General features: G+C 40.3%; 1 protein-coding gene across 3 annotated transcripts in view; it reads left to right on the top strand.

Annotated features, from left to right (window-relative positions):
• Ccdc148 (coiled-coil domain containing 148) overlaps nucleotides 1–16,523 on the top strand; it is a 261,767-nt gene that overhangs the window by 85,908 nt on the left and 159,336 nt on the right. For 2 of the 3 annotated variants that reach the window (XM_034496862.2, XM_076928783.1), the window contains exons 4-8: nucleotides 7,250–7,353; nucleotides 12,141–12,223; nucleotides 12,426–12,574; nucleotides 14,339–14,434; nucleotides 14,535–14,716. In XM_034496862.2, coding sequence (XP_034352753.1) covers nucleotides 7,250–7,353; nucleotides 12,141–12,223; nucleotides 12,426–12,574; nucleotides 14,339–14,434; nucleotides 14,535–14,716 — 614 coding nt within the window. The remainder of the gene's footprint in view (nucleotides 1–7,249; nucleotides 7,354–12,140; nucleotides 12,224–12,425; nucleotides 12,575–14,338; nucleotides 14,435–14,534; nucleotides 14,717–16,523) is intronic. The other variant, XM_076928784.1, reaches the window with a different exon arrangement.

Below are 16,523 nucleotides of genomic sequence, written 5' to 3'. Positions count from 1 at the left end.
TTATATGTTTCTACCTAACATTTTTATTATCTTTGCATCATATTTTCTATATTATTTAATCACTGCAGACCACAAAGTTTAGGCTTTGTCTTTTATCTAGCTCTGCAGACAGAATGTGACTATCATGGTGTACTCCCCTGATGGAGGGCACTGTTTGCTGGTATAAAGAGATGGTCTATCAATCAAGCCCAGGAATAAACACAATATATTAATATAATTATTTATACAATAATAAATATATTTATACAATATATGAATACAAGTAAATATATTAAATACAAATGGAAAAGCATGTTTTCTTCTGGACCTGATCCTGAAGGGATGGTTAGGAAAGGCCCTTTTTTAGGAAATATCACTGGACTTGAGATGGCAAGAGCAATTAAACATTAACTAAGCAGATCCCGTGAGACACCCCAGTGTGCACAGTGCTTGCCGTACAAGCATGAGGACCTGAGTCCCAACCCTCACAACCCACCAGAAAGATGGATGTGCCTTCTGTAATCCAACCCTCTTACAATGAGATGGGAGACAAGGGAAGGAGAATGCTTGGGAGATCACAGGCCAGTCAGCCTGCCCATGTAACAGCAGATAGGGTCTTTTGAGACCCTGTCTTAAAGAAAGTAGAAGGCAAGGGAAGACACCCATGGCTATCCCACGTCCTTCAGAGCTCATACATGTGCACGCGCGCGCGCGCACACACACACACACACACACACACACACACACACACACACATATAGAGGGACAGACAGAGACAGACAGACAGATACATACAGGAACACTCACATACAGAGAGAGAGAGAGAGAGAGCAGACACACAGAGACAGAGACAGATAACACACACATACAGACAGAGAAACACACAGAGACAGACAAACAGGTAGGTAGGTAGGTAGATAGATAGATAAATAGATAGACAGACAGACAGCAGATAGACAGAATTTTTAGAACTAAGTAATCTCTGTGCTCAGGAATCTGAGGCAGGATATTATGGATTAAAGCTAGAAGATTACATAGCAAAATTCTGTCTCAACAACAAAAATAAAACAAAACCAAGTGACAAGCCTGACTGAATTAAGGATAGTAAAACTGTGTGAATTGTCTTTAATTCTGTGATGCTGGGAATCCTGCTCCCACAAAACCTTCATATAGAGGTGTTAGGAGCCGCGTGAGCGTGACAACATTCACCATTACAAGATGGCTCGGGCATCCCACTAGTAAACAACTGACTGCACAGTTGCAAAAGGCAGAAAGCGCGCCAAAGTCACTGCCCATCCCGGGGCGTATTATGGGTAATGAGTGAACAGCCAATCAGAAGTGAACACGTCACTCTAGGGTGTATATAAGCAGTGCCTTTTCCGGGCTTTGGGTCTTTCCGCTTCTGCTGATACAAGAATAAAGCCTCGCTGTAGTAACCACCCGAACACTGCCTCTCATGTCTCTTTCTCGGGCGAAGGGGGACACGGAGGGGCGCAGAACATAGAGGCATTCCCATGTGTTAGAATCTTCTATCCAAAAATTAATGAATATTTTTAGTGTAATGAGCTTTATTAAGTTTCTTTCTGAAGCAAAAGTACTACAAACATACCCTCTACATCTTTGTCAAAATTAGAATATGTAAATATTTGTTCCTAATTTTATTCATCATCCATCCACCCATCCATCTATCCATACACTCACCCACTCTTCTATCTGAGATGCATCAGAAAAGACATTTGGGTTGAATGTTGAACAGTTAATTGAGTGTTAAATTCAATATTTGCTCAAGGCCAAATTCTCTTTAATGGTAGGTTTCCTATCCAAGGCTATACACACTTAAGACTTTAATCACACCCTGCTGTCAGCTGCCATATACGTTGCATTGCTGGCTTTTTGTTTATAAGAGAAGATAATTCCAAAAGATGCTTTCTGGTTACATATTTTCTAGAAATAATGGCACCTAAATTTTGTACTTTTTCAATTTCTGTAATTGTTGAAGATGTCTCAGTCTGCAGTGATCATTGTGCTAAGATTTTGATTTCAGGTTTTAATCCCTACAATTCATAAGACAAGAAAGTGTTTTTTTTTTTTTTTTTTTTTTTTTTTTTTTTTAAAGAAGTAGTGTCTTAGCTGTTGTTTTGTATTTTGGTTAGTGAGAATGAATGTGTTTGGAGAACTACTGTGTAATTTTCTAAGACTTTAATTTTTCTTCATGTAATTTACATTCTTATTATATTTGGATAGAGGAAGGTGTATTAAGAATGTTATTGTACATGGATTTTGGAACTTTTCTCATTCAATTTAGAGACTTCACATTGACATTTTGCCTTAATTTACTTTTTAAGATACAAGTAATTATTAGAGTTTCCTTAAAAGACCCAGGACTTAAATAGAATTAAATAACTGAGAATTAAATAAAGCTCTTAAAATATATTTTAACATTATGGATGCTTATATGCCAAACAGTCTGTACTAGTTAGAATTATCAATGACATCTCTGTTAGTCTTGCTTATATTATTACTTAAATTTTAATAAAATATATACAGGCTCAAAGAGTTATTATATCTTATGTCATATGGATAACAATTCACTCAGAATATTTGTATTAATCATGTCTATTTCCCTGTTCATTCCACTACTTATGTATTCAGCTTTTACAGATGAGATTCACAGTCTTAATTGTCACTGTTTGTTAATGATCACAGCGCTTTACTCTGGCAATATTAAATAGATCCAGGGTGGTAGGATGTTGATATGCTGACCCATTGGGAAAATGGCACCTCAAGCTAGGTGTAGACTGCTCAGCCACTTGACAGGAGATCGCTAGTGACATGGAGTGTGGGGTGGGAGTGATACTGTTCTATATAATCTCTGTGTCACTGAGTGTGATCAGTTTCTGATGCCAGGTGAGACTCTGAAGTAAATGCCAAGCCTTTCAAAGACTGATCTCTAATCTGAAGCTGTTGTATAATGAACCTGGGCTGGAAACTGAGGCCAGTTTCTGGTACACTGTGTCTCCATTCACAATTTATTATGTTTAAAAGCAATCTTCATAATTATTTTAATCTCTTTGTTTAGGATGGATATAGCTTCTTGCTCACTCAATTCAAGCATCCTTTCACTAAATCTTTTTAACCTTAGGAAAAATTACACACATAAATGCAATTGCTTTGAATTACCATTCACTATGAGTCACTATGTGACATCACCCAGTGTCAGAAAGAACCAGCTTCGGCCAAGTTTTGTTTATGCCAGAGTTATTATTTCCAGAGTGACAACACACTCCCGTAACTGTCCTGAAGCAAAATTATACCAGTGCTGACGTCATAATATAGCTTACTCATAAACGTTTAGAGTGTTACCGTAGAACATTAGAACGTAAAAGTCTTATCTCTTTTCACTACTGTGAATGAAAATGACAACTTCTCAATGATTTGCATTATCTGGTTAGCATTGTTAAATTTCCTTAATTGCATCAGAAAATTTTCTCAAAATTTATTCAAAGAGGCACCTGAACACAACCCAGACATTGCAAGTCACTTTTGTTAGGTTTCTTCCTCTGTCTTCTTGTAGTTTATAATTTGTGTCTTGAAGTCATGTCATTGGTCTTTACAGTTTCTTGGAGTTTGAATTATGACAACTGCATGATATGGTGTCATGAAACATGTTTTTCTCTTTGTAGTCTCTGCAAATTGGTAGTTATATCTAGAGAATTGATCAGCTTCCGGTTCAATTTGCTTTGGAAAGAACACTTACTGATGAGATTTTTGTTCTTCGGTCTTTTTCTATTGTAAATGGTGCAGCAGTGAATAATTTTGTACACCTTTGCCAGGATGGTTTTCAGATCTATTTCTATAAATGATGTTGCTAGGTCATAGTTAATCAATGAAAACATCTAATGTATAACCATATTACCGTCTGTGGGGCCTGAATCATTTTCCATTCCCATTACAGTTTGAGAGTGAGCATGTTTCACCAGCGCCTTGTAGAACGCTAAGTCACTGCTAGCCTGCCAGCTGAAGAATTGTATCTTAGGGTAGTGTTTCTTTGTTATGTTGACAGTTCTTTATTGATAGCGCTCACAGCACATCCCGGTGAATTTTGACAAATGTGTGAGCACATGCATTAAAGCTCCAGCCGCACCCTGCTTATGGATGTTCTGTTTCTGAATGTGGATTCTCTGCTTTTGTAGTATTTCAGGAGGCTTAGTCGGGGCTTCTTATCTCAGATAATCATAAGTAGATTTTTTTGTTTCTGATCTTTTAATGAATTCATTATTTTTGACATTCTTTCCTAAAGTGTTTTATATCATCAGCATTCTGCATACATTATCATCCACCTTAAAGATGATTTTATATGGCTTGTCATCCAGGAAAATGAATTGCAATCACATAGAAATCTCTGCTGAAGATACAACTTTAAATCTTTGAGTTCTTTTAAAAGGTGTGTGTGTGTGTGTGTTTTTTCCATTTGTGGCCTGAGGATACTAGTAGAGTTGATGGCTGAATTTCCAAAAACAAAACAAAAAACAACAATCAAGACATTGCACATAGTGTCGGAAGTGTTTAATGAAAAATAGTAGCTTGATTTTTTTTTTTTTACTTTTATATTTTATTTAATTGGCCTTTCTCTAGGCCTAAAGGCAACAACATTGATTTTTTCCCCTTAAGCTATAAAAATATGTTCACATCTTCCACCAATGTGTTTTAATTTTTTTTTTGTACAACATAGACCAAATATGTCAAAGGAACCTAATTTTAAAATTGTGTCTGTTGCAAGAAACTTTAGAGACTGTAGATGGTAAACATTTGAAATTGTTTTCAGACATTCTCAACTCAAGGGTTAACATGCCAGACTGTGGACTGCCCCATTCTTTCGTCTTTCACTAGGCAGACACTGTATGATTTTACCAATGTCGTCTACCTAATTATGAAGTTTATGAGGATAAACTTCATAATTATCCTCAGGAACTTCTGTGGAAAAGGTTTGATTTTTGTCTTTTTGAAGTCATCCTTTGGATTAATTTATTTGCTTCATGTCCCTAATTTTGCATCAGAAACCAGAAGAGCACAAAGATAAACTCAAGGTTAAAATAATCAGTGAACAGCAGCTTGAAATAGCATGCATTATGAGATCCCTTTTTGGAACTTGTCTTCTCAAGTTCACTATTGATATTTCACTGCTATAAAGTACTTCATAGCAGAGAAATTATGAAATATGCACATTTTTGTCCAGTTTCTGGTTCCAAATTTCTTTTTTTTAAAAAAAGATTTACTTGTATTATTTTGTAGTTGTGTGTATGTGTGTGTCTGTGTGGTATGTGGGTACAGTGCCTACAGAGGCCTGAAGAGGTTTTCAGAACCCCTGGAGCTGGAGTTGGGAGCCACCGTGTGGGTGCTGGAAATCAAACCTGGGTCCTCTGTAAGAACAGCCAATGCTCTTAACCACTGAGCCATCTCTCCAGCCCTGATTTGTATGTTAATGAATATTTAAAAGTGTTAGTGTGAAATACAAAGTTTGGAGTACACATGGCTATAGGTGGAGTCTAACCAAGAATCAGACACTGCTTGGGGGTTTGGAGTCAAGCAGTCTTCAGTGTTGGAAGATAGTTGTGATAGAATGAAGAATCAGAGGTCTGTGGGTCAGCATAGAGATGGACAGCTGCTAAAGTCACCGCCACCCTCAGGTCAGAGAGATGGGACAAAGGAGTGGGGTGCTACCACACTCAGTGGGACAAAACCTCAGAGCTATTTGGAGCCACATCCATGAAAAAGTGGGTGCACTGGAGAACCTGAGACCCTTCCGAAAAGAGAGGGGTGGACGATGCTTTGGTTGTGCCTTGTCTCCTTCCCTCCAAACTTCCACAGCTGGCATCTTCTCTTGTCTGAACCAGTTAGAAACCAGGTGAATGGGGCATCTGAGAAAAGGGGCTGCTTTCTGCCTGTCCACAGATCAGGGAGATGATGACAGTCCAAAGCTTGACAGAAGTTGGCTGCATAGTCCCCACGGTACTCATGTGCTTCATGTTAAAAGGTCACACAGTACTCGGTGAACACAACATTTGGTTGAAATTGAGTTTCCATCTTCCAAAAACTTTCCAGTATTTCTTTGTTAAGTACCTTGCAATAACTATTTGCCTGACTCTGAAAAGTTTTCTTATAAAGCTAAGAAGTAAAATGACTGTAGTTGTGTGTTCCAGGTCCTGTTCTTGAGTACTGAAACTGGGACTGAAGCCAGGTCTCCTAACCATGGGTTTAATGAACCTTTCCTATCCTATGATGGGAGTTCAGATTAAATCCAACCCAAACACCAAGGGTGTACGACTGTGATGTTTGTAAGCTTTATGATCTTCACCAAATCTTTGAACCAAATCTTCACGGCCTTTGGCATTCTCATGCATAAAACAGGAATAATGGTACCTAAAAACCTTGTAGGGAACATGGGTCCAAAACGGGGACAAATGTATGGAAACTCTTGAGAAATTCTCCTTGAGAATGAAGTGGGGGAATTGCTTAGTGCATAAAAAACAAAACAGTACTGCTAAGAAGATAGCTCAGCAGACATCACTAGCTAGTATTCCAGCAAACCCAGGTTTGCTTCCAGGATTCAAATGGTGGCTAACAACCATCTATAATGCTGGTTCTAGGGCATCTGACACTCTCTTCTGTTGTCTCTGCATACATGTGATGCACAGACACAAATGAAGGCAAAACACCATACACAGAAAGTAACAATAAAAAATAGTTTTAAAAAGCAAGCAAAAAAGTAAACAATAAAAACAATAAAATAAACAAATGAAAAACCACAGCAACTTCACATTTTCTTTTTAGCACATCTTAAGCAAGGTTTTCAAATTGGCCACTATCCCAAGCCATTTTGTCTTTCTTTTAATTGCTATTTTTTTTTGAGGATGTCCCAAACTATTGGTTTAGCTAAGGTTGGCCTTGAATTCATGATCCTTCTGCCTCCATGTCCTGAGTGTTGGGATTATTGGCACATATCTCCATGCACAGCTCTCCTCCCTCTGATATTTAATTCTGCATTTATTTTTGGTGGAGTGTGTATTAGAAGATGTACCAGTGATGACTGTAAAACCAGGAAACCTTTCTTTTGTAGAAATACGTTTCAAAAGATGTAGTATTTCCAGTAATTCTTTGAGAAGTTCATGCATGTGTTTGGAGCATATCCACCATTTACTCCTCCGCCCAACCCTCCGTGGGTCTGAGAAAACACATTCTTTCAAAGCGTTTGGTTCTCTTCTAAATGTAGATCAGAAAAGCCATGGAGACGTCAAGGACAGCTAAAGAGCAGATGATGATCAAGCAACACAAGCAGGTGTGGTGGCAGGAACAGGAGAGGCTGAAGGGAATCAGGTGAGACTGGGGACCCCCCAGGTAGGTGAGAAGGCATGGGAACCCCTGGGAGTTTCACGCCCCACAATCGATTCACATCTATAATGCCCGATCTTCTTTAAACCATACAATCAAAATCTAGAGTCGTTTGAATGTGAGTCACATTTTCTTAGCTTACTGTGGCTATGCTTTTGCTTCCTGACTGAGTAAGGAACAATCATCCGTATCCATCACTCATGCCCTCTTTTACACTCCCCATCCCAGGCATGGCTGTGTGCACACTGACGTTGGCTACATGCTCTTCTCCACAGTCATCCTTTCACAGTGGGTACACAGAAGAAGCTTGATAATTGCTCTCAAGACAAAGGAACTGAGGACTTCAGGCTGCTTGGGGTTGGCTCGATGTTGCACCATGACTCACTCAGTTTTAATTTGGATCCTCTTCCTGTTTGTAGCAGTCAAAGATGAATTAAGAGAAAATAATACTTTGATGCTTGATCTTAAATATAAGCTCTGCAAAAGCAGTTTTCTTTTCAAAAGTAAAGGACAAAAGAGAAAGCAGATGTCTTTGTTCCCATGTGAGGCTTAGCCATTTGCTCTGACAGTGTAGCGTTTATAAACTGTGCTTTAAAGCTGTTATCACATGTACCTATCCTTAGGAAGGTAGAACATCGTTGTGCTCTTAGCCTAAGTCAAGTTTCCGAATTCCATTGCCTTTGCTTTGGACTTGTGTGTGTTCATGTCCAGTGATCCCTACATGAGAGGTGCAAAGCTTGTGATTGACAAGGCCTTTAGATTATGTTAAAACAGAAAAATAAAATGCTATGAGCTCTACAGCATAGCCCGGCTATAAAAACCAAATCAAACTACACACCAAACCCTTCCAGTGTCACCTCTTACAGAAAAAAATTATTCAAGGCCCCTGGAACAAAGCATTTTGAAAACGCGCATTACCTGAAATACAATAAAAGGGAGAGCCACTTGTTAATCTAGCGGTCACGGATACAAGCACAAATGAAGGGGGACACTGGGAAGGGCTTCCTTTTCTTCTTTCATTTTGTGAATCTTAAACAGTCTACATCTTCCCCAATGTGTAGAGTGAGTTGATCTGGAGCCAGGCAGATGAATCATATGCATAGCATTATGCAAACTCATTCTGTTGCCTGAGCTAGGACACAGAGAGACTGGAGGCAAGGAAGTCTCCATGAGGATGACCCCTGCTGTCTGCAAACTTATAACGACTAAACACTGCACACACACACACACACACACACACACACACACACACACACAAAGAGAGAGAGAGAGAGAGACAGAGACAGAGAGAGACAGAGAGAGACAGAGAGAGACAGAGAGAGACAGAGAGAGAAGAGAGAGACACACATAGAGACAGAGAGACAGAGAGACAGAGAGAGAAGAGAGAGAAGAGAGAGAGACACACACAGAGAGACAGGGACAGAGAGAGAGACAGAGACAGAGAGAGAGAAGAGAGAGAAGAGACACACAGAGACAGAGAGACAGAGACAGAGACAGAGAGAGAGAGAGACAGAGAGAGAGAGAGAGAGAGAGAGAGAGAGAGAGAGAGAGAGAGAGAGAGAGAGAATGAGCCAGGATCATTTTCTGTGTTATTCTAGAATGTAAGGACATTTTAATACATATTCAGTGAAATCAAAACTAACAGTAATAGGCCACCCATTAGAGAAGTGACTAGATGTTTAGAACGTGGGGAACTTAAAGTGATGTATTTGTCTGTCTTAGAAAATCTGCCTGGCATGCAGGCAGGATGCTGAGGCAGGAAAATTGCTACAGTTTCAAGGGGCTAAATAGCCAGCCCCAGGTTAATCAAAGTAAAATCCTGTCTCAAAAAATTAAAAATGAAAACACACACACACACACACACACACACACACTCTATACTCCCTTAATAAGGAAAAGATTCTTATTTAAGGGCCTTGGACCTGCAGAAGATAAGAGGTACAATGGTATTTAACCTCTCCTTGGTAACTGATTATGAACCAGATAACAGTTAATGGTTATGGTGCTTAACCTCAATCCAGACAATAACTGTACCATGTAGGTCTCATTGCTCCCCTGGGGCTGTTGCTGGGACTTCCGACTGAGCTGAGAGTGTTAAAAGTGTCTGCGAAGGGTAAACAAGCTAGCGAGTGAGAAGCTGGGATTTAAACATCGGTATTTGTTTACTGTGTTCCATTATCTTGGAGCTGGCTGGCTTTTCCTTATCCTGAAACGTTCCATTCCCATCAAAGCAGATCTGGTTCTCCACCCTCTCTAGTGCAAACCCAGGGAGGATGGGCCAGAAGATGGTTCAGTTTGTAAAGATCTTGGGAGGGAGGCACGAGGACCCGAGTTCTATCTCTACTACCCACACGACAAAACGCCTGGCATGGTGTCCCACGGTGTCCTAATGAAGTGGAGACAGGATGATCTTTGGAGCTTGCTGGCCAGCAAGTCCAACTGCATTAGCAAGCTCCAAGTTGAATGAGACACACTATCTCAAAAACTAAGGTAGAGGGCTGGAGTTGTTCAGAGCACTTGTTGCTCTTGTTGAGGAGTCTTGTTAGAATCCCAGGGAGATAACGTGTTAGCAACCATCTGTAACCCCAGGCTCAGGGGATCTGAAGCCCTCTTATTATATTTGAGACATACATGGTGCACATACGTGTAAGCAGGGTACACATGCATATGTGTAAGCAGAACACACAAACAAATAATTCTTTTTTAAAAATAAGGTGGAGAGAGGTCAAAGATGATGCCCACTGCCAGCCTATGGCCTGTACCCAGGTACATACTTGTCCACACATACAACGAGGCACAAGTTAGGACCTTGAAATCTCTACTTAGAGAACTAGATAAAATTCCCAAGTATCAAACTTAATATTTAAAGTTGTAAGTTTTTTTTTAATCAGATATTTAGCTTACACAAATTATATGGCCTGTGGACTCCATTACATGTTCCCAGGAGCATTTGCTGTCACTTTCTTTGTGAGCTTTGGTGCAATTATTTGTAGACATTATAATACATTACTGTCTTGCAATGGTTTGCAGATGGTTAGTCAGGTGAAGGGTGTGTCCGAGTCTAGTACATGTATCATCCCTGCCTGAGCATTCAAAGTTCTCCATGGGGAATGGGTTCCCTCAAATCACCACAGGACTACACGGCTTCCCTTTTCTGGCAGTCTATGGACTCTAATGTTTCCTCAGCCTCTCAAATAGAAGGAGCCAAACTGGTTGCTCGGGTGCTACATTTGTATGTAAACGACTGCGTTCTAAAGTGAATTCTAGGTTGTCTTTATGAAAATGCACCCACCCCACCCCAGCTCCCAAAAAGGAAAAGAGAAAAAATTGCCATGGGGGAGGCGGTGTCTGGCACACACCATTGATCCCAGCACTCAGGAGGCAGAGGCAGGTGGATCTCTGAGTTTGAGGCCAGCCTTGTCTACAGAGTGAGTTCTAGGACAGCCAGAGCTTCACAAAGAAGCCCTGTCTTGAAAAACAAACAAACAAAAAAGTACCCACCATGCATGTAACAGTGGCAGGTATGCTCTTAAAAACAAAGGCTTGGGGAATGGCTTGCTTGGCTGGTAGAGCACTTAGCAAAATAAGATGAAGAAGCTGAGTTTGATCCCCAGAAACCAGGTTTAAAGAGAAGCTGAGAGTACAACACGCACTTGTGACCCCAGTGCTGCGAAGGTGAGGATGGATGGATCTCCAGGCTCACTGGCCACCTAGCCTAGCCTAGTAGTCTTCATGCCTCAAAATGGGAAGACGCTTACGGCTGACCTCTGGCCTCATTGTACACACACCCAAACACACGAACATATATACTCACATGCACACACAAATGCACACCCTCCCCTTTCTGATAAAAGCTACTTGCTGCGAAATAGAGAAGTATCATTTACAAATAGCCGTTCACCTTTATTCAATATATGAATAGGCTTGAAAGGTGATGGCACATATACATGTGAACATCCTCCAATATTACAACATAAATTATGAAAACTATTTGGAAATAGTGTAAAATATAAGTGATAGGCAAAGCAAACCCCACCAAACCACAACATGAACTGTTAAATACGCTGCTATTTCAACTACATAAAATACACGTAGCTAAAGAATAGAAACTTGTTTGTAAAATGAAAAGTAACAATTATATTCATGCATTATAACAGTTACTATTTTCTCATGCCATCTCAAAACTAAAGTACACACTAGCAACAAGTATCAGATTTAGTTACATAAGCAAGGGGCACAAAAAATAACTGTGTTGAATGCCCACCTAGAGGTTATTATGGTTGTACTCTAGAGATGACTGTATCTTTAAAATTTTAGGAAAATATTATAAAGATTTATTCATCATTGATGGATTAAAAGCAAAATGTTCATTTGCTCCCATTTGTGTGACTCAGACTGTCATCATCTCTGAACTCGAGGGCCTCCTTGCTGGTCCGACTGGCTTCTCTCCTCCTCTTCAGTGGCCATTGCTGCTACTTGCCCCTCATCTCTAACCTGCGGCCTTGGGAGTCTTTCTGTGCTGAATACGTAGCATGTGGGATTGCTTCTGGGTGCCCCAGGAGCTTAGTGTGGCATGCTGCCAAGAACTTCAGGGGGTGCAGCCCATGGTCACCTCACTGTTTCTACCCACGCTAGGAACTCAGTGCATGGTTCAGATCAACGAGCAGATGTACAAAACTAAATCTGATGGTCTGTTTCTACCCTACTCGCTTTAAGGCTACATGTATGACTTATCACTATACAGAAACTGATTGAGATCATGTCTGTTTCAGATGTAAATTGGAGTCTGAAATAAGATCTTGTCTCAATGAGGAGAGCATTGGAAATGAATGTTTTTGTGAGCTTATGGATTTTGGTGAGTTTTTTTTTTTTGAACCTCCATATAAAGGGGAGTTTTATTTGGAACCATGAAAGTTGCCCCCTCCTCCATCCCCTTCATACTCTTCTTGTAGTAACACCTGTTTTATTTTCTAAACAAATATTAAAAAGTATAAACTAACAGTCTGTTCTTTAGCTAAAATAATAATGTCTCCTTGATTCGATTTCACATCACACAGAGAAGGAACTGTCAGAACAATGGTGTGCATACCTTACAGCTGTGATTGACCCTATTCATCAACTGAGAACAGGCCTGAAGAAACAGCACCACACTTCCCAGAATGCACCCTGCCATAAGGGCTCAGATTCAACTACAGTTTTAGAAGAGGTCAGTACGACGTCTTTTAAAAAACATAATGTTGGGCTGGAGAGATGGCTCAGCAGTTAAGAGCACTTGTTGCTCTTTCAGAGGATCTGGGTTCAATTCCCAGCACCCACAGGGCAGTTCACAACTCTCTGTAACTCCAAGATCTGATGCGCTCACACAGACATACAGGCAGGCAAAACACCAGTGCACATAAAACAAAATAAAACATGACATGATATTTCATTTTTGTCTGAAATAGAACAGTTGAAGCAAATACCTGCCCTGTGAGGTTAAGTAGCGAGCTCCTCAATTTCAACATTTCAACTATTTCCTCATTTTAACTCACCCTCCTGCCTTTATCCTTGCCCCTCCTCCTAGCCCATTTTCAGATGTTAGCCAAGAATCAAGTTGCCTGATTACTGAAATTTCCCCACAGGCTCTTCCTAGTCCAATAAGCCCATCCACAGCCTTCTCCACTGAGTCTTCCTTCTTCAATAACATCACTGTCCTGTATCATTATGAGGTTGGTCCTATATGTGCCTTTCGAGTGTCAAACCTACTCTTGTCTGTAGCGGGATACCATCCCACTACATTTGTATAAAGCTCAGCGATTGGGCTATATGAGAGGTAGGCGGAGTGAGGCGAGGAAGAGGAGAAAGAAGAGGAGGAGCTAGGGGAGAGATACAAGAGCCATAGAGAACCACGAATGTATCTGAGAGCAGTCCTGGGTAATAACTTATATCTAGGTTAGTTAATTGGTTAACATTTCTAATTGTGTGGGCATCTTGTTAATTTGAGCATTACCAAACATATAAAGCCTTTGGATAATCTTTAAGCATTAGAGTCTCATTTCTACTGGGTACTGAGTGGATGGTGGGATGGTCTGGCCTGGTGGGTTAGTCTGGGCTCAGCCCAGCCTTGTGGAGACAGCATGGTAGATAGGCAGAGCCATCTCCCACTTTGGCATCTTGTGGGTGTCAGGGCAGGTGTTCTGGCCAGCCTGAGGCCTGAGCCAGTGGCCTGAGCTGCAGCAGCAGCAGCAGCAGCAGCAGCAGCAGCAGCAGCAGCAGCAGCAGCAGCAGCGAGAACATGCAGCTGCCTGTGGCCTCAGGCCTTGCCTAGTTGGGAAGATGGCGGCTCTGTAACTACAAGCTAGATCGGGTGCTACCATTTTAAATATTAACATTAATATCTGTCTCATAGCTCTTAGGCCAGCTCTTTTCTCTGTCAGGCTGACGGCCCCATCTGCCCTTTAGTTCTTTGCTGACCAGAGAAGTCTCAGTTATTCCTAACTGGCCATCCTGGGTTCATACCTCTTTCCTCCTCTGCATGCCTCCATGTGTCCTGGTGTTTGCTAGTTTATTATGCTAGGGGTAGGGTCTGAACTTTCATCTGTCTGTCTGTCAGCTATTCTATAATGCTATATACTTCTTTCATGGATAATAAAAAGCTTTAGCTCTGTCTAGCTGTAGACTAGCAGCAAAGATGCTTAAGAGTAACGACTGAAATCTTACCATCAACAGTTCCAAACTGAGCCAGGCTCGCCGGGACCATTATGCTGTGAGCCGTGTTTTGGTAGAAGGTCTGGACTCTTCACCAAGGCCTGCTTCTGTGATGAGCCTTGGCCGTCTGGCTACTCTTTTCTTCACAGATCTTCAAAAGGATTTTTCTCTCCTCTAATTTTTCACCCCCTACTGGCTTCTGAGACTGTGTCTTTCGATAGAAGTAATCTTGGGTGAGTTGCAGTCATTTCCATGATTCCTGTCCACTCGCTCCATCCTCTAGGTTGACTTTGTCAAGACACAATCCAAGGCTGCCTTTGAAAGACTTCATCAGGAGCAACGGCACTTAGAAAAAGAACTTGTAGACTGGAGTGTGAAGGTAAGTGTGACGTAACTGCTGATTTGACTTGGTCGCCCACTTTGTGTTTTTGTTAAATTGGTTAATAATGGTTAATAATGGAAAATAACCATCTCTTTAGTTACTAGGTCACTCTTCAGAGGGAAAGTCTAGCTTGCTCAGTGAACAGCCCATGGAGTTAGAAATGTTGGACTGCCCATACCCTGATCTGAAATCATCAATCCTTAATGAGTTCTGTAACTTTACAGAGAAATATCAAGAGAAACTTGAAGATTTTGATCTGCAATTAGAAGACATACGCAGGTGATCAAATATAACTCCTTGACTCCCTAAGGACCGTGTTTGGATTTGTGTTAAGGGTCACTAGACTTCTGATTTTATTGTCTTCTAGTTACTTGCGATTGCAATATAGTCAATATAATTTTGGCCTCGGTTGTTGAATAAAAAGAATGGGTCTTATTTTGCTTTATTATCTTACTTTATTATGGTGCTGGGGATCTAACCCAGGGCCTTGTATATACTTGGTAAGTTCTCTTACAGCAAGAGTCCTCTGGCTGTTGTTTTCTGAGGCAAGGTTTCATTCTGTACCATATGCTGGCTTGGCAGTGGCTTGCAGAATCCTCTGGTCTCAGACCTACGGTCTTCTTTCTTAGTCTTCCAAGTGCTGGAGTTACAGACATGCACCATATACCCAACTGGAAAGAATGTTGTATGTTTACTTTGCTTTTTCTTGCTTTCAAACTATTTCCTTGATACCAAGGCTTGTAAGAGTTTTATTGGGCCTAGTGTGGTGCTGCACACTTTTAATCCAAGCCCTTGGAAGGCAGAGGCAGGTGGATCTCTGTTATGGAAAAACAGAAGGTTCATAAATCATAGCAACAGTCTGTATATTACCCACAATGCTTTCAATATAAATGATGGTGTGTTTTATTTGATGAATATTTATTGAAAAATTCCCACTAGACAGTGGTCTCTGTTAAGCTTCTTTTAAGGAAGTTCTAGATTTAGTCTAGAAGATGGCTTTGTCTCTTAAAGAACTAGCAGTATTAGGGTGAAAGAAATGTATATATGTGTCCTGAACAAATATGACTTATGTGCAGACATTAACTGAAGAAAAGAGGAACATGCTCGCAGTGAATAGGAAGGTAAAGTCCAATGAGTTTCAGGGGTGGTTTCTTGGAGGAGGGAAGATAATTTGAATTTAGAGGTGGTTTGCAGTGGCTATCTGCAGCTATGAGCACCAAGGCATATAAATACACTCTCTAATTAGCAGAGTGAATGGCATACTTAATTATAATACTAACTGAACTTCCAATTTTTCAGGATCTCGATTTACTATCCTATGACTATTTTCTTTCTTTCTTTCTTTCTTTTTTTTTTTTTTATTATTGGGTCTTAGAGAATTCTCGTGGTCTTAATATACGTATATGTGTGGGAATGTACACATTATTTATTTGTTCTTTTAGTTTAGTTTAGTTTTGATATTTTGAATCAGGGTTTCACTATGTAGTGCTGGCTGTCCTGGGACTCCCTATGTAGACCAGGCTGGCCTTGAACTCATAGATATCCATCTGCCTCTGACTACCAATTAAAGTGATTAAAGGGGATTAAAGGCCTCTGCTAAGATGCCTGGCTGAGGATGTCCATACTTTACAAGGACTGTTTGTCCATATTATCATCTTAAGCCAATGTGACTTGAGTTTCTAAAATGAAGCAACTAAAGACACTCCCAATTTGATACAATCATCACCCCAAATTCCATGCTTTATATTAGGGTCACAATATTCCTCAACCCTTTTTAATTATTTGGTTTTTTTTAACTTTACTTAATTGTTATGCAACAATTTATCTCTATACAGAAGCTTGTTGGAACCTATTTGGTCACAAAGTAAATCCCCTTCATCACAATATATGCATCACAATATATATGCACCTGTATATAATGTACACAGGGTACACATTTTACTAGTTATTTGTTGCAGCAATGAAAGGCTGAGAAAAAACCCTAAAAGGACCAACTACGTTTTTAGATTATGTCCATAGAAGTTATTTTATAGGTGAAAAGGAGAAAAAATGTACATTTACAAAATGAACAACATTGAGGCATTAC

This window comes from Arvicanthis niloticus, chromosome 2, assembly GCF_011762505.2.
Source record: "Arvicanthis niloticus isolate mArvNil1 chromosome 2, mArvNil1.pat.X, whole genome shotgun sequence".
In the NCBI taxonomy this organism is placed as follows: Eukaryota; Metazoa; Chordata; class Mammalia; order Rodentia; family Muridae; genus Arvicanthis; species Arvicanthis niloticus.
This window is presented reverse-complemented; position numbering and strand designations above follow the sequence as displayed.